This window comes from Merops nubicus, unplaced genomic scaffold (genome assembly GCF_000691845.1).
Source record: "Merops nubicus isolate BGI_N331 unplaced genomic scaffold, ASM69184v1 scaffold19548, whole genome shotgun sequence".
Taxonomy (NCBI): domain Eukaryota; kingdom Metazoa; phylum Chordata; class Aves; order Coraciiformes; family Meropidae; genus Merops; species Merops nubicus.
In genome coordinates, this window is record NW_008624100.1 from 513 (window position 1) to 12,421 (window position 11,909).

Consider the following 11,909-nt stretch of genomic DNA (forward strand, 5'->3'; position numbering starts at 1 on the left):
GGGTTCAGGTACTTTGTGCTAAAGAGGGAGAGGAGCCTGAGGAGCTGGGGAATAGTGTGGGGAAAAACAGTCACGGTGAGCAGAGGAATGGCATGATTTCCACATGTGGAGCAGTGGGGTTTAAGTAACACCTTCTACTTGCAATTTTCTGTGTTTAAAGCCATAAATATGTGATGGCATTTTTTTTGTTAATAATGAATTATAGAAAAACTGCTTAAAAGTGTTAATGAGAAGAATAGTCTGGCTCTGTCCTCCTCCACAAAGCAGCCTCAAATTAACCTATTTTTTCTTAATAGATTTTTGCACTGGGCTTTAAATGTAGTGTTAATTAATTACATTTAAGACAGCATTTGACTAACAGCTCAGTGCCCCAGTTTCACACTCCATACTAATGTGAATTCGTTTTAGAGGCACTGGTGCCTGTTGGTGTCTGCAAAGTGTAACTCCCTTCTTCTGCACCACCTTTATGTGTGAAAATGCTACAGCTCTTTGTTCTGCAGAGGACTTTAAGAATTGTTCCTTCTTATTCTTGGGTACTACATGTAAAATACCCTACAAATATTTCTTTGTCACTTGAATGATCGTCTTTCTCATTTTGTCATTTGAAGGCTGAGGATCTTTAGCTGGTAAATGTCAGGTTTTGCCTTTTTTTTTTTTTTATGAGAAATGGTGTTTGCTATTATTAACTGTGTCTATTATGCCCGTTTTCTGTAGCAAGTGGCTGCTTCATAACTATGTCATGACTTGTTGTCAGTACTTGAAGAGAGCTAGTGCCCAATGATTCCGCTTTTCTCTGTCTTTCTCAGTTCTGTGCCAATGACCCTGAAGTGTTTGTCCAAGCAGCTCTGTTGGCTCAGGATTATTGCGATGCCATAGACCTAAATTTGGGTTGCCCCCAGATGATTGCAAAGAGAGGTAAGTACAAATGAGAACCCTGGATAAACAGAGAATTTGGGTGTGTTTCAAATGGACATCGGCAGTAAAACATCAAGAGGACCAAATTAAGCCGTGGGGGAGGGTGGCTGCAGGACTGCTGAAGTCAGGCTTGGTTACTCTCACTTTAACAGGTAATGTTTTGTGGTACTAAAACAAAAATTAGATATACTAATAATTAATTCCAGCTTCTCTTCAGTGACAGCTCTTGTGTCTAGAATATCCTTCAGGAAAAGGATTTTTAACAAGAGTTTGATTTTTTTTCTGATTTCAGTTGCTCAGCCAAATTTTGCAAAGCTGCATTTCAAATTGCATCATGTGGGCACTGTGTCTCCTGTTTCCTTGATACTTGCACAGAGTTTATTCACATTAGTGTATAAGGCAATAACACTTGCTGAATCCTCTAAAGATACTGCAAAAATAGATGTGTTTCAAAACCAGTGTTTGAAAATTTTGGATCAGTTAGGATGTTGAGAAAAGATTTGTTCAGTAACTGCCCATTCCTCTTCTAAAATGTCTTTCAAAGACTAACAGGAAATGATCAGTGGTGCACAGGGCAAGCAGGTCATTCATTCTGATCAAGTTTTATTCTGAAGGGGATTTTGAAACACCTGGTCTAAACCAGGTCAAAGTTGGACTTTGAGCTGCCTGTGTCAGCACAGCCTTATGGAGCAGCAGTGGAAGCTGGCCGTGGGGAATTGCTGTTTGCCCTGTAAGCCTTGGGCAAGAGAGTGACCCAGCTCTCCCACTTTGGGCTTTTGTTTTTCTGTTTGAGACAGAACAACTGTGTTTCTACCAGTGAGGTGTATGAGTATGTGAACGTTTATGTAGGCTGTATGCTCCAGAGGCTTGCTCTTCTGTACAAGGCTGTCATATGCTATTTATTATAGGGCACTATGGAGCTTTTCTGCAAGAGGAGTGGGATCTTCTTCAGAGAATGAGTAAGTTTTCAGAAGAACTTCACTTTGAAAGAGAATGGGATGAACTCATCCTTGAGAGAAGGTTTAGGGATTTGGGGGAAAGGAGGTGCAGCATGTTTCTTTGGGTACAGTTGTGTTTGTGGGTTTGGTTGGGTTTTTTTTTCTTTCTTACTGTATTCCAGTGACACCCTCAAGATACTCGATGGTATCCCACTACAAACTCAGGTTATAGCTGCTCAAAGACTTCAGTACCTTAAACAGACTTCAGGTGAAAGTGAGTCAGTTAAGTCCAAATCTGATGATGACTTAGTGGCTCTCCAATTCTGGAAGGAGCAGCACTGCCACTTTTTCACTGGAAGTTCTTGGGTGCCAGGAGTTGTGTTTCTGCCTGAAGCCACTGTTGCCCTTTTCCAGTCAATGCAGGATACTCTCTCTGTTCACTCCATGGCAAGTTGTGCCTCTCCTCTCTAGTCTGTATAGGATGTTTTCAGACTGTCGATAGCAGTTGAGAACAGTATAATCCTTTTATAACAAAAACATTTGGAACTGGTTTAAAAAGTGAGGTTTTGGTCACTCTGTAGAGCTGAGCATGTGCCTTCACTTCAGAGCCTGTGATGATGATAGTAAACCAGTATCAGTGATTAAGATTTGAGGGGAGTAGCCCTTGAAAGTGAAGGTTTGCTACAGTGCAAACATGAGGGCTGTTAAATGCTGACTATTTTAAGTCTTGTTAGAATGTGGATTCATGTTAGAATGTGCTTCATGTTTTCTATTACGTGATTAACCTATGCAAGAAGGATTGTGGAGGACACTGCTGACTGTTTAAGCTGTGAGAACTTCATAGTATTAACTTCCCAGGCATTTTTCCATAGCATACCCAGTGTCAGATCTTAGAATAGGCACTTTTCATAGCATTGTGCAGCCCACTCACCTGTCTTTTCAATCTTTCCCAGTTTTACTGGCTAATGAGAAGCTCTCTGTTCCCATCACATGCAAAATCCGCGTTTTCCCAGAAATCTCCAAGACAGTGAAGTATGCACAGATGCTGGAGAAAGCTGGCTGCCAGGTAAGGAGGCAGCTGCTTCCTGGACTGTTGCACTGAATGCATCTCTAGGCAAAGCATCTGATGACCACTTCTTGGGTTACTGGGGAGAATAGACTGCATGGTTTTACAGACAGAAAAAGTGGGATGAAGAGAGAGTGTGTGTATTTGCAGTCATAGGCCACAGGTCAAAAGTATGCCATGGAATACATCATGATTTCAGAGTCTGTCTTTAAACACTGCACAGTGTGATTTCCTTCTTTGTGGCTGAGCACCTCGGGATGGTGCTGCAGGAGGCAGTGTGAATACATAAAATCCACAGGGCTATAGGAGGAAAAACAGCATCAAAGGTAACCACCACAAGTAAAGAAATAAGGCAGCCTTCTAGGACTTCACTCCAGTTAAACTGGAAGAGAAGGTCTGCAGAGCCAGTTCTGAGTATTTGGGCCTTTTTCTGAGGAGCAAGACGGATCAATAGATCACAAATTACAAAGTGAATCGTAAATGGGAGCTAAGGCAGTAGGAAATTTGTAGGTCCTCCCAAGATATGATGTTGTGATGCTGTGGAATAGCAAGCTGAAAGAAGCCCAAGCCCATGCCATGGTAGGTGAGCTGCTGATACCTTTCTGTGATATCAAAATCTCTGCACTATTGAAATAATAGTGAGAATTCAGTAGCATGCATGGGGTGAAATGAAGTTTTTGTCAGTGGATTGGCTCCAGTGGTTTACACATGTGAAAAGTGAACGTGACCTTGTGTTCTAGCTGCTGACTGTGCATGGCCGTACCAAAGAGCAGAAGGGGCCTCTTGCTGGCGTGGCCTCGTGGGAGCACATCCAGGCTGTCAGGTTGGTGAGCAGGACCAGCCGGGGGGGGTTCTGCCAGCATGCTGAGGAGGTAGATTTTGAGTGGAGTGTGCAGTGGCAGTGAGGAGCAAACAGATTTGTGTGACAGGAACAGAATTTCTCAGTTGACCCTAACCCTAATTCTCAGTTTTATGTATCTGTTTTATTCACTGCTTTAGAAGAGCTGTAAGCATCCCTGTGTTTGCAAATGGAAACATCCAGTGTCTGGGTGATGTGGAAGAATGTATCCGTAGGACAGGAGTGCATGGTGTCATGAGTGCAGGTAAAGAAAATGGACTTTTACTCGTAATACAGGAGTATACACACAGTTTCTTAAGCTCTTAGCAGGCCCATATACTTTTATTGATCAGACTGACTTGGTGAACAGCTTTGACTGAAAGCTGAGTGGCCATTCTCTCTCTTATACTAGCCATCTATTACCAGGACCAGGAGTCACTTAAGACTTGTAACTATTGTTAGTTGGACTTGTAGTACCATTGACTGGACAGCTTAAATCTAATTACTTGACAAAGATGTATGGGACTCCTATTGCCCTGGAATATTTTCCTGACATCTGTTAAACAATGGAATGGTTTTTGAATGGATCTTGATGCTGTAAGTGTGTCCACTCATGAGTATTCCTGCAGACAGTTTGTGTTGGGTTGGGACAAGAAAGAACTGACACAGTTTCCTACAAGAAGAGCTAACCAGGATAGGCAGCAGAAAAAGCTTCCCATCACTTGCACAGTTAAAGCAATGAAACATACTTCCTAGGGGGTTGTACAATCTTGGTTTTAGAAAATACTAGTCAAAAAAAGGCTTGTGAAGCTAGTAGGGAAAAGCATAGTGAGAAGCAGTTATCTGTAAACTTAGGCTAGACAAGTGTGAATACAGATGTAAGGTGAGACACCCATTGTCTAGGTATTTAACCACTGAACAAGAAAAACAGTAATTGTTGTATTTACTAATTTTTTTACTGCCTTTGTGTCAAGATTGGGTGCCTTTCTGGAAAATGTACTTTAATTACATATAGCTATTTGACTCAAATAATCCTATAGTGAAATACAGTATCCTGAGGTCAGGTTAGAGTTTTGTGGACCCTGTGCTCCTCTTTGTGAGTAAATGGTCAATGTGTTTGTGACTGGTGGGTAGGATCACAGCAGAACTAATCAAGCTCCACAGCCTAGGTGGTGTTTTCTGTTTCAGTGCTGAAATGAAAGGGAGTATTTCTTTTCATTCCTTAGAAGGTAATCTTCATAACCCAGCTTTGTTTGAGGGACGAAACCCCTTGGTGTGGGAGATGGCTGAGGAGTATCTGGACATAGTGCAGAAGTACCCTTGTCCACTGTCTTATGTTAGGGCTCATCTCTTCAAGCTCTGGCATCACACGTGAGTATTTCCAGAGAACTCTTCATGTTTTCAGTGCTTGATCTGGCTTAGCAAGTGTCTGGCTTTTCTGGGCAAGGATTTGTTTGGCCAAAATTAGTATTCTGCAAGGTTTTCTTTCCTGACTTGGCTGGAGAGAATGTGGGCTGAGGCCTTTACACTTTACAGTGTATCTGGGGAACAGCAAATGGGGAATGAGCAAGGGACCACAAGATAAGCCAGGGTGTGAGCTCACAGCACATCAGCTGCTGTGTGGTAGCTGCCCATATGAACAGATGCACTGTGTGGTGGACCTGAGTCCACTAACTCCATGCTCACTGTGAGGCAAGCTGGTTTGCATCTTTTGTGGAGTAAAGGGTGTGGCCATGGGGAGCTGCTGAGGGGCAGCTGATGCACTGTACGTCCACCCTCACTTCTCTCAGAGCACCTTGCTTGTGTGCCAAGTATTTATTTGGCAAAGAGGAACAGGTACGTGTGCTTTTCTCTGGACTTACTACAGGAAGGAAGATGAGCTTCTGCCAAAGGCAAGTGCAGAAGAAAAGAATCTGTAAAAAAACTTTTATAAAGACATTTTTAGTTGATCTCAGTCTAGCAATAATGAATAAATAAGACTTGATGTTTGGGATTTGCCTCAGGCTTCAAGTTTACCATCAGCTGCGTGAAGAATTAGCAAAAGTGAAGACTCTAGAAGGCATTGTAGATGTCAACAGGGAGCTGAAACTACGATGCCAGGTACCAAGATGGGTCCTAATTTCCTAGAACAATACTGTCCTCACCTTGTGGGAACTTACCATGTACGTCATGCAGTTGATGTCTGTTAGTCCCTTCACTGCAACTTTGTGGCTTGCCAGCCTTGATATTGGTAGCTTACAGCAGTAACAGCCCATTAAGTGTGAGCAGCTTTACATAGGATAAAGTTGCTTTAGGAGTCACAAATCTGCTTCAATTCATCTGTCTTAGTAGAATTTCTCTGCCTATATTGAACTGTCAGTAACTGGTAGTGTAAATTCCAATTTGTGGTTTCCTGGAGTTTGAAATATTGAATATTTCCTGAGAACTCCAGGAAAACTAACTGTAACTTTCTGCTGCAGGAAGAAATAGCTAATCAGAAAGAAGGAGAAAAGCCAAAAGAAGGGTTGCCTTTTTTCCACTGGATCTGTCAGCCATACATCAGACCAGGGTGAGTTACCTGTTCTGATATGGACAGGTACCCATAGGCCTTTCCCACCTGTACTGTCAGTACTGAGCCATCCAGCTCTGTTCTAGGAGCTTACGTTCACTTGAAAGTAAGTGAAGACCTGTTTTGCCAATGACCAGGCCCAACAAAAATGATAGCACCAGCAGGAAGCTGCACCAATACAAAGACTGTACTGTAGACAAGAAGGACAGTCCATGAATGATCGCGGGGGGTACAAACAGATCAATCAGCTGGGACATAAACGACACCACCCCCAACGATCCCACAACAGATGTGACTGGGCCCACAACAGGTGGTACAAACAGAGCCCCGAGGCTGCCCACAGCTGGCATGGGAAACAGCCAGAGCAGCAAGTTAAACATATAAGAGAAAGGTGCCCACATGGCAACTCTCACCTAATCAACCCGTGTTCACAAAGGTCTAAACAGACCAGGGCCCAGCTCCAGGAGAGTCAGGAGGTCTGCCCTGAACCAGGCAGCTCTGGGGAGTGCACTCCACAGACAGACTCTCCTGACTCCCTGCCAGTGCTCCCAGCTTTTATCCCCCAGCAGAGCCCTGACCTTTGTCAGCTCCCTGCGGGACCCCTGGGGCTCATTTCCCTTCTGGCTCTCCCTGCAGGGCCGGCCGCACCCTGGGGGGAAGCTCTAAGGCAAACTCACCCCTCTGGATGAAGGGCTGTGGGGATCACCCATATGGCAACCTTAATTCAGGGCTTGGGGTTCAGACCCCAGCATTTCAACATGACAGAAAGGTTTACAGTTTACCCAGATTTCTGTAAACCAGTGTAGTGTCCAGAGAACACCTGGTTCTTTCCTTTATCCAACTTATGATGCTATTCACCATTTCAGGACAAAGGAGAGATGCAAGGAGAATGGAGCCAGTGGGACTGAAAAAGGTGTGCGAGGCAAACGTGCTTTGGAAGAGGAGGATGGAAATTCTGAGGTTCTGTCAAAGAATAAACAAAAAAAGAAGTTAAGAAATCCAAATAAAAGCTTTGATCCATCTTTAAAGCGTAAGATTAATTTATTGGCATAATTGCATGGAAAGTTACTGATGCTACATTTGACATAATTTGTCACAATAAATGATGTTATTTATTTTCCTTGTTTATGTAGTTGTAGAAAACTTTAAAAAGAAGGGGATTATCAGGAAATTTTGTTCATAGGCAATGTGGTTCAAATTATGTTCATTAGTAAAGAAAACAAGGCTCAAATAAGTAGGTCATTGTTCCACTGAAAGTGTCTTTTTAAGATCAAAATACTTTACAGACTAAACTGTAGCTGTTGGTAGTACTTGAAAGTGAAATTTCACGTGCATTTGAAGCAGATGTCCTCTTTTACAATTTACTTGAGGATTAAAACTTTCTCTGTTTGGATTTAGCTTAGAGGCACTTAAAAAGTCAAAGTATCTTTACGCTTGGACTCTTCTTTGAGGTACCATCTTTTTGTTTCAGAATTTCTCTAAGTAGGAAAGGGCCAAGAGTTGTCTGATCCTAGTATTTTTTTTCATTTCTTCCACATAAAACTCCCATTGTTGAAATCAGGTCTCTCTCTCTCTCTCTCTCTTTTCCAGCGAAATATGCAAAGTGTGATCAGTGTGGAAACCCAAAGGTAAGTTAGTGCCAGTTGCCATTAAAGAATTTCCATTAAATGGAAATTAAATGACCACACAGTGGTCAAATGGCTGAGTGTCCAGATGGAGAACAGTGACGAGTGGTGTTCCTCGGGGGTTCCTGCTGGCATGAGTAAGATGTGGGGGCAGCCTGACAGAGGGGTTCTTCAGCCTGGGGAAGGGAAGGGAAGGCTCTGGGGAGACCTTCTCGTGGGCTTTCAGTATCCAAAGGGGGCCTGCAAGAAACCTGGGGACAGACATTTTAATAGGGCCTGCTACAACAGGACAAGGGGTAATTTTTTTTTAAACTAAAAGAGGGTAGATTCAGACTAGCTATAAGGAAGTAATTTTTTTAATGGTGAGACACTGGCACGGGTTGCCCAGAGAAGCTGTGGATGCTCCATCACTGGATGTGTTCAAGACCAAGCTGGAATGGGACTTTGAGCAACCTTGTGGGAGGTGTCCCTGCCTAGGGCAGGTGGTTGAAACTAGACGACCTTTGAAGGTCCCTTCCAACCCCAAACCTTCTCCAACTCTATTCTCTAGGTCCTGAGGTAGGTCCATGCCAGTGTTCAGTAGTGCATGCTTACCACGTTCTGCTGATGTGGAGGGGCAGGGGAAAAACAAGTCCATGCATAGACAAAGGCATCTTAAGTATTCACTGTAACTAACTGCTGAAAGTGCTGCACAAAACTCACTAACAGCTGCATTCCTTCAGATCATTTGCCTTCCTTTCTAGAAAAGTGCAGTTTTACTGTGGCTGAGGACATTTATTGCTAAGATGGGCGAGTGAGATGAACTGCCCAAAATCTCTTGGCAACAAATCTCCAAACTTTCAGTAATTACACATGTATAGTCTACTGTTAAATTAAAACCAAACACCTCCTGCTAGGGTCAGTGCTGGGTGTTGTTCTTCTGCAGGGACTGAGAATTAGAGTGATTGGTGTAGTTATTCATAGAATGTGCTGTGTTGGAAGGAACCTTAAGCCTCATCTAGTCCCACCACCGTGCAGGGAGCAGGGACACCTTTCACTAGACCAGGTTGCTCCAAGCCCTGTTCAACCTGGCCTTCAACACTTCCAGAGATGGGGCATCTACTAACTCTGGGCAACCTGTTCCAGTGCCTCACCAACCTCATGGTGAAGAATTTCTTCCTTGTAACTAATTGAAGTCTACCCTCTTTCAGTTTAAAGCCATTGGCCCTTTCCCTGTCACTTCATGCCCTCTAAGAAGTTACTGGTTTGCTAATGCAAACACTTTGGACACCATTGCAGCACAGCCTGTAGGAGTGTCAGGCCAGCTGCAGCTCTGTGTGTTTGTTGGGTTTGGAGCTGTGCCCTGTTCAGAACAAGAGTGAGCCCCAAGCCATTCTCAGCTCTGTTTTTGCTGGCAGACTGACACCAGGTTTCACCATGAGCAGTGTTAAAAACCTGTTTTCCAGGTTGTCTATATGTGTTTGAAACTATAGATGAAATTTCAAACGTTTCTTCCAGCGTGCTGTGGGGACTTGGCTGCTTCTGTTGTCTAACTCGGGATGCCCAAAGGATTACTGATATTGCAGAAATTCAGTGGGGATTTTTTAAATATTATTTTGTTCTCTGTACAAAGTGATGATAACTGGGGCTCCCCCCCCACATATGACATCAGCTGTGTCATCTTCATTAGATGGAGGTGTGCCTGCCTAATAGACAAGTTTGGTTTTTTTCCCAGTGGTCTGAATGTGCAGAGCTGTGTTACTGTTTATTACAGTAAACAACAATAGTTTTATTTTCACTGATACAAGCTTCTTCATCCCCCCATCCCAACCCAGGGCAATAAATGTGTATTTAACATGTGTCGAGGATGCTGCAAGAAAAGAGCATTCAAAGAGACAGCAGACTGTCCAGGTAAGTGCAGCTGCCCTTAACAGCAAACATCTTCCCTGTATGGTCATTACCTTCATCTTTGGTTTCTGGGGTGTTGGGTGTGTGTTAAAATATACATCTAGCTAGAATTTTATAATACATTTCCAAAAGCCTGTGATTTCTTCTATGTATGGTATTTGTCCTGCTTCCAAAGCCTTGGGATGCATAGTTTCCACACTGTGAGGAACCATTCTTTATAAATGTAAGGAATGAGCTGTTCTCTTTACCAGTGCAGTCATATTTCAGGTTTGTTGTTGTATTTTGTTTTGTTTCCCCCTCCCCCCATCCTTGCTTCTTAGGTCATGGATTACTTTTTAAGACCAAATATGAAAAATCTCTGTCATGGCAGAGTAGACAAAGAGTAATTCAAAATCCAGAGGTCAGTCGGAGAGACGTGGATGTGGGGGAGACTGCTGCACTGAAGGAGGCTGGTGACAGGACAGGCTGAAGCTTTGGAAGTCAGTAGTTCAAGAGCTCCTGCCAGGCCTCTTCTTCCCTGGGCCAAGGAACGTGCTGTCTCCAGCTCACCATCAGCTCTGTGAACTCGTTCCACAGGTTTATTTTAAAGTCTGGAAAAGTTTTATTTAAGTAAAAAGCTGCTTACTCAGGGAATTGTCCTGCATTTGAAATAAAAGAGATGCAATTCATTTTCTCATGCTGTGTTTTAAAGACTGAAAATGCTGCAGTTCTGGATGGGGGCAACCATATATAAGCTGCCATGACAATTTGCCTCTTGTATGTTCACGACCCACTCATGCCTTGGTTTTAATACTGGAGTTTCCATGTTTTGTGGTAGAACAGCTTCTGGAATGCTAAAAATAGCAGTCAATAATTATTCACTAATAGAAAATGTGTCACGTTTGTCTGAGTTCCAGCAGGTCACATTTTCAGTGCATAAAGGCATCTAGCAGTACTTTGAAAAGGTGAATGTAACAACGTAAGCTGTTGCTGCAACCACATTGTGTAGTAACAATTATTAGTCTTGTACAGTATGATAAAGCTTAATTATCTCCCTTGAGCCAAAGCTTGGGGGAAACTGAAATCTCTTTCAGTAGAGATGGTTGTCTGAACTAATGTGCTGTGTTAGAACCAAACCCCTGGCCCTTGTCTTGCTCAAAGTCTCATAAGTGCACGAGCATTCTTCCTCATTCTCACCTGAGTGAGCAGAGTGTCAAGGGTCAGCTGCAGTGCCACACGTGCATGTCCTCTCTGGATTTCACCTTTGTCCCTGTGGGCTCTGTGTGTCTTCCAGGCACTCAATGCAGCCTTCAGTGTGCTGTAACAAGTGCCAGCAGCCAAAAACACCCCAGCCAAGCAAGCAAGCCAAGCCCAGCACACCCAGCACGGCTCTGCAGCTGGTGGGCAGACAGCAGGAGCAGCGGCCAGGAGGGAGTGACTGGAGCTTCGCTCAGCTGGGGAAATGGCTCCGGGCGGCCGTGCTGAGTGCAGGCTCCTTGGCTGCCCCTCAGCTGCTGCCACCTCCTCTGGGCACAGGCCCCACTGCTGCCTGCTGCGGGCACACGGAGCTGCACCCAGACACCTCCTGCAGCCTGGGGCCCTGCGGGCTGCCCTGGCAAAGCTGGCACGGTGTGACTGGCACCGAATGGCACTGCAGCCCCGCCTACCGATCAGCAGGCTCTGAACGGCTGTTCCTGCGAGGGGAGGGGAGGGGAGAAAGGAAGAGAAGAGAAGAGAAGAGAAGAGAAGAGAAGAGAAGAGAAGAGAACCCTGGCACTGATGTGGGTGCCTCCTTGCTTCTTCTATTTATTTCCTATTTTAAAGTTTTAGTTGGAAGCAGTAGGGTTTTTAATACATTTAACACTTGACTCATGCCTGCCAGTTACATCTCCCCCAAGCTGGTAGTTATTTTCCAAAACAAAAGCTTTTACCTTTTCCGAGAGGAGAGGAGAGGAGAGGAGAGGAGAGGAGAGAGAAAGGAAAAGGGTGTGTGTGTGTAAAGGGGTAGGAGAAGGGGGTGTGGGGGAGGAGGGGCAGGACGCTGGCACAGACACAAGCAGCAGGAGGGAGGTCTCTGGCTGGGCTGCCCCTGAGCAGCAGAGTGCCAGTGCCA

General features: G+C 44.3%; 1 protein-coding gene across 1 annotated transcript; it reads left to right on the forward strand.

Moving 5' to 3' along the window:
• Positions 1-806: 806 nt before the first annotated feature.
• Positions 807-10,483, forward strand: DUS1L (dihydrouridine synthase 1-like (S. cerevisiae); the record flags this gene model as incomplete). Its single annotated transcript, XM_008945308.1, has 12 exons — positions 807-915; positions 1,824-1,874; positions 2,807-2,919; positions 3,660-3,742; positions 3,919-4,022; positions 4,984-5,128; positions 5,761-5,857; positions 6,217-6,305; positions 7,172-7,335; positions 7,896-7,933; positions 9,745-9,820; positions 10,138-10,483. Coding segments are annotated over 12 exons (1,218 nt in total), but the record flags the coding sequence as incomplete, so codon positions are not given.
• Between the last annotated feature and the right edge of the window lie 1,426 nt (positions 10,484-11,909).